The 5,181-nt window shown below is 37.6% G+C and overlaps 1 protein-coding gene across 1 annotated transcript; it reads right to left on the bottom strand.

Moving 5' to 3' along the window:
* Positions 1 to 5: 5 nt before the first annotated feature.
* On the bottom strand, positions 6 to 2,310 carry LOC140933078 (uncharacterized). Its single transcript, XM_073382596.1, has 2 exons — positions 2,224 to 2,310; positions 6 to 956 (listed from the first exon to the last, which is right to left on the bottom strand). The coding sequence occupies exon 2, from the start codon at positions 919 to 921 to the stop codon at positions 181 to 183; it is 741 nt and encodes a 246-aa protein (XP_073238697.1). The 5' UTR covers positions 922 to 956; positions 2,224 to 2,310; the 3' UTR covers positions 6 to 180.
* Between the last annotated feature and the right edge of the window lie 2,871 nt (positions 2,311 to 5,181).

A 5,181-nucleotide genomic window follows, 5' to 3' on the forward strand; every position in this document is an offset into this window, starting at 1 on the left:
TGCCGGTACCCTGACAGATATACACAACATATACATACAAACAGGTTTTGGTAAAAACATTCTCAGTTAAGAAATGGTTATTCTTAGTGTCTAAACAATGGCAATGACCTTTGCGAAATAGAAATTTGCTGAAGCGAGCGGTTTTATTGTTCAGTTACGATTTTTTTTTTTGCGTGGGTTTTAGCGTAAGGTTGGAGGCTGCGGCATTTCAGTGTCCGGTAATGATTTCAGCCACTGAACGCATTTTTGCCTGTAGTCCTGAAAGTGAGATTCTCTTTCCAGGGAGACTACTTCGGACGATTTTCCATCATTTTTTCTTGTTATAGCTGTCTCGTCAGGATTGTCTTTCTTTCTTGATAACTGCTTCTTTTTAGACTTGACACCCCTTGTCTCTTGTCTTTTATAAAAACCGTTACCTTGTTCATGAGTTTGCACTCTCGTGTTGGCCTTGACATTAAATACGTTCACACCATTATGTCTATCGTGAAGGGCTGAAGTTTCACTTATCCGCTCTGACTGTCGGCTCTCCTTAACCTTTTTATTTTCCTGTAGCCGCGGCTGGCTTGTACCAGGGGCCTTCTTTTCTAGAGTTGGCGTTTTCATCGCTCCCATACTTTGCCTGCGCTCTAGTAACGGACTTCGGTAGGCAATTTCTCGCCGATAACTTATGGAACTTTGTACAGGTTTAGCTATAAAGGTTTCCGGTAATCTTGTGACTGGTTGTACTTCCTGGATTTCCTTGACGTCATGTTCTATGTTCCTTGTCTTTAGAGCCTCGGAGCCGCCGAAAGTGCCCCTGCGAGGAATAGATCCCTTTTCTTTATACTCCAGGGATATCACCGATTTCTGCGGAACCAGCAAGGGCATGCTGCCGTATTTTCTTGTCAGGGGTACTGAAAGAAACTGTTTTGTATTTGCCATCTTTGTTTTAATGTGCTCTTCCCCTTGAATTGAGACTAGAGAAGAAAAAAAAAACAAACGTAAGTCGTAGAATAAGCAAGTTACTGATTTTTAATTCTTCACTAAACTCAGTAGCTGATGCAAACGTTATGTCCAACAAAAAAATCCAACAAATTAGTAAAGGTAAGAAAAAACGGGCAGCAAAAACGTGCAACTTGTTTTGCACTGTTGCTGCAAAACAATTTGAATAGCGATGTTGCGCGTTTTACCACCCACATCAAACCTGTCTTGCAACAAATCAGATTGTTTTAAAATCTGCTCGAGAATGAAAAATAATTGTACTGATGGATTATTTTGTAACCAAGGTTTTATTTACCTTCAGGCAAATTATAATTTGGAATAATTGATTTAGGTATAAGTAGCATTTGTTTTATTCCACTGTCTCACCACTGCTAACGTAAAGTATGACAAAAAGATACAAATGCAAGCGAGCTCTCTTCAGTGTACGTTGAAATAATTGTCTTTCAGAGGCGCGAGTTAACAAGAACAATTGCACCTTTCTCTCTTCCTCCGCATCTTGTGTATTTTATTAGACATTTTAAAGTCAGTAAGTTTAGGATTCTGTCCGGCAAGCAAAAAGGCCGACCAAATGTGTCAGCGTTGTTTTATCTTTATTCGTTTACTAAGACCTGTGCGTGTTTTTTTTTTAATAATTGAGAAATATCTACAATGTTTCAGCCTAGTTGAAAAATAAAAGAATACTCAAAGGTACGAAAACATGGAGATCTTAACTAATATCGTTCCTGTAATTTGTATATTTTCCATTTTGTCGTTTTTGTGGTTTTATTATCTCATTTAATTTTCATTTTCGTTTTTTAACGACTTTTATCTTCACCTAAAATCATCGTTCACAGTCTTTCTTGATCGAATTCGGGATGTAAAAAATTTTCAAATTTTCTTCGTTGTACTCGCGGTCTTGATTTCCAAAAATCTTTATTTTTGTGTCAACTCTTTAAAAGGATTTAATTGTCAAAAATGTCTTGAATATAGTTTCTCTATTTCGATAAGCGATCCATAGGGAATAAATATCAAAAACTATTCGACCATGAGTAGTTTATATCAACAAAGGAGTTTTCAGTCACGATCAAATCCGTTGAAATTATATTATTAATTTACCCTAGTTAATTTATGATACTATCAAGGAGACTTTCCTCAGTGTAAATTGCAAAAACGCCTGGAATATTTAGGTTTACTTAGCACATTTCGTGTACCTGATACTAGGATACAATTGAACATGATTAAAATCGACAGAGGAGCTCTAACCTTTGATTGGCTTCGTTATTTCGAAGGGCAAAAATATTCATTCGCTTGTGAAGTTCAACCTCTAGGTATTTATCGGGTGTTTTTCGTGCTACAGCTTTCGCTCAAGGCTGCTTCGGTCCTTATACAGTTTATATATGGAAAAGTTCTTAATAAACAATGTCTTTTCGCTTAATGGGTTTAACGTTATTCCAAACGCATTTATGTTATACGTCATTGCGGAGGCGGTATTTTGTATTTTTAACTTTTTTTAGCCTCTAGATGTCATTGGTTTAATATTCTCGACGCCTTCAAATCATAAAGATACTGACAAAAACAACAGGCTGCTACCGAAAGGAAAACTGAAGATAAATGAAATTCGCTTGATTCACATTCACCGCAAGAGATTTGCTGTTGGCAGGTGTTGTAAGGAGTTTCCGGCCTAAATAAGTTAATAATTTCGTGACTTGGATAAATTCGCTGTGTGTTTATAAACGATGAATCGGATGCTTTTAAACGCATTTGGTTTGCGTTCTTTACAAAATGTTTTACGGGATATTGTGTTTTGTCTCAGACCTTTTGTGTTTCTGCCTAGCCAAGAAATTAGAGAAAGACGTTCTCGCGCAGTTAGTCGCCAGTTGTCGCCGTCTCCTTATGAAACATTTTTTTTTAAATATTCGCTTCGTGGCTAAGAGATAGATAAGTGAAAACGAAATAATGCTATCCGTCATAAACTTGGGCTGGTACCAGGTTACCATTGAATTAAGGAAGTTCCTGCTCTAAAACAGCGTAAAGTAGAAACCGCAGGCCAATATCTATTGCCTCACTGACTGGCGGTAGTTAAAGCGGCAACACGTGTGGCTTAAGATAAGCTCACAACAGAGGAATAAATCATATTTTCAGGGAACATTTCAGTTGTCTTGATGTCCAACTCCAAGTGAAGAAATTTAGCCATACAAGCACGGTGAAACGGCGGGAATAATATTGAATCAGAGGTCTGCTTACTATTGCTTTGTTTTTTGGTATGATAATGAGTTTGAAAAAGAGGATGAATTTAAACACAACACATCCGTACATTCAGAAGAGCTTGCGCCTTTTCTGGGTTTAACAGCAACGTTAACCTTTTCTATTAGTTTTGCGGAATTTTTATTTTCGCAGCAGATGTGAAAAACCTCATTTAGAGCTACAAATTTAACTTTAGAATCATGCTATGAAATAAAAACGAAGAGCGTCACTGGTACGTTTTTGTGTGTAGAAGTTAAATTTTCTGAGCAGTAAATTGCCTTGAGGAAGATAAAATTCTAGCAGTGTTTTTTACGAAAACTAAGAAAGGCAGAACATTTCCAGTGCTAATTTTTCCACGGTTTAGCAAAGCGAAGTTTCAACGATACACTAACACAGAGAACATAAAGAAGCAAAACACCCACGCGAAAATAACAAGCCTAAAGGGCATAAATCGGTTCCTTTTTGGTTGAATGACATTATACAACTATTCTCATAACAGAAGCACATACTTCAGTGATATGCGAGTAATACACATACCCACTCTCCGAAGACAACACGTAATATATTTCATTTCATATCATTCATGAAATCTCTAAAATAGTATCCTCTAGTATAGGTGCTCTTAAGCGGGCCAGGCCATTTGTTTCAATGCACACTGCAATTAACATATACAAACGTCTTATCGAGCCACACTTCGATATTTGCAGCGCTGTATGGGATTGCTTGACCCAACAGCTTAGTGAGAAACTTCAAAAACTTCAAAATCGTGCTATCAGAGTTATCACCAAATCTAGGTATAATACTAGTTCCAGATTTCTTCTTAACTCGCTTGGTTGGGACAATTTATCGGTTCGAAGGGCTAAACAAAAGGCTAATTTAATGTACAAGTGCATTAATAATCTCGCCACAGCTTATCTCTGTAATTTGTTTGCCCCAAGAACACCGAATTATTATTTTCCCAACGCGAACAAAAAATTAATGCTCCCAAAACCAAGAACTGATTACCTGAAGCTTAGCTTCAGTTACAGTGGCGCTTTTCTATGGAAGAATCTTCCTGAGGAAATGCGTACATCAAATTCCTCAGGTCTCTTTAAGAGAAGTTCCCATAGATGGTTTTCTGATCAGTACTCCCACACGGCAAATATGTAAAACAGTTTTTGAGAATTTTTTATTAATTTTCTATGTTAGACTGATGTTTTTAACCGTGTATAAATAAAGTTGTCATTCATTTATTCAGTCATTTTTGCTTCTTTCGAAAGGCAACTCATTTGTTAAGCTACGTGCAAAAAGACGCAACCAACAATGTTGGGAGTTGCTGCGTTCGTTTGCAAGTCACTACATGTATTATATTGGTTGCGTTCGATTGGGAAATCCGGATTTAGATTTTGAAAACGGATTTCACTTCTAAGAAATCCGTCCTCATGGTAGATTTCAATTAAGAAATCCAAATCCGGATTTCATGGATTTCATTTAACCGTTCGATTTGGGATTTGCAAAACTATTCTTGTGAACAGTGGTCTTCTTTTTGTGAACGGTTTGAACCCAGGTTTCATTTCAAAAGTACGTTGAGTTTGATCGTCCGGGTGAACGTAGTCGTGAATAGGACTGCTGTTGTTGTTGAAAGTGACTGACGTTTCGACAACCTGTGCAGTAGTCATCTTCAGAGTCGAGGTGAGTTGTATTACGTCAGTTGATGGTATTATACTCTGGTTATTGGTGTGATTGGTCAATTATGTCGCGATGTTATTGGTCGTCTTTCAGTTAAGCCGTCATGTTATTGGCTATGAAGACTCGTAATCAGTAATTGGTGCGTTTCGATCCGTCTGTTGTCACAGTTAAACAGTCGTCTATTCTGAGTCAAATTGTCAGTTCTCCAGTCGTTTTCTCGCGGTTAGTTTTGCTTGATCTCGTCAATAAGTCGTTTGCACGGCGCTGGTAACTGTTGGCTACGATTCAGTGGTGTTTGTTGTAAGTTAG

Source organism: Porites lutea, chromosome 4 (genome assembly GCF_958299795.1).
Source record: "Porites lutea chromosome 4, jaPorLute2.1, whole genome shotgun sequence".
NCBI classification, from domain to species: domain Eukaryota; kingdom Metazoa; phylum Cnidaria; class Anthozoa; order Scleractinia; family Poritidae; genus Porites; species Porites lutea.

Coding starts and splice junctions, on each gene's coding strand:
- LOC140933078 (XM_073382596.1), bottom strand. CDS start 921: ATGGCAAATACAAAACAGTTTCTTTCAGTACCCCTGACAAGAAAATAC.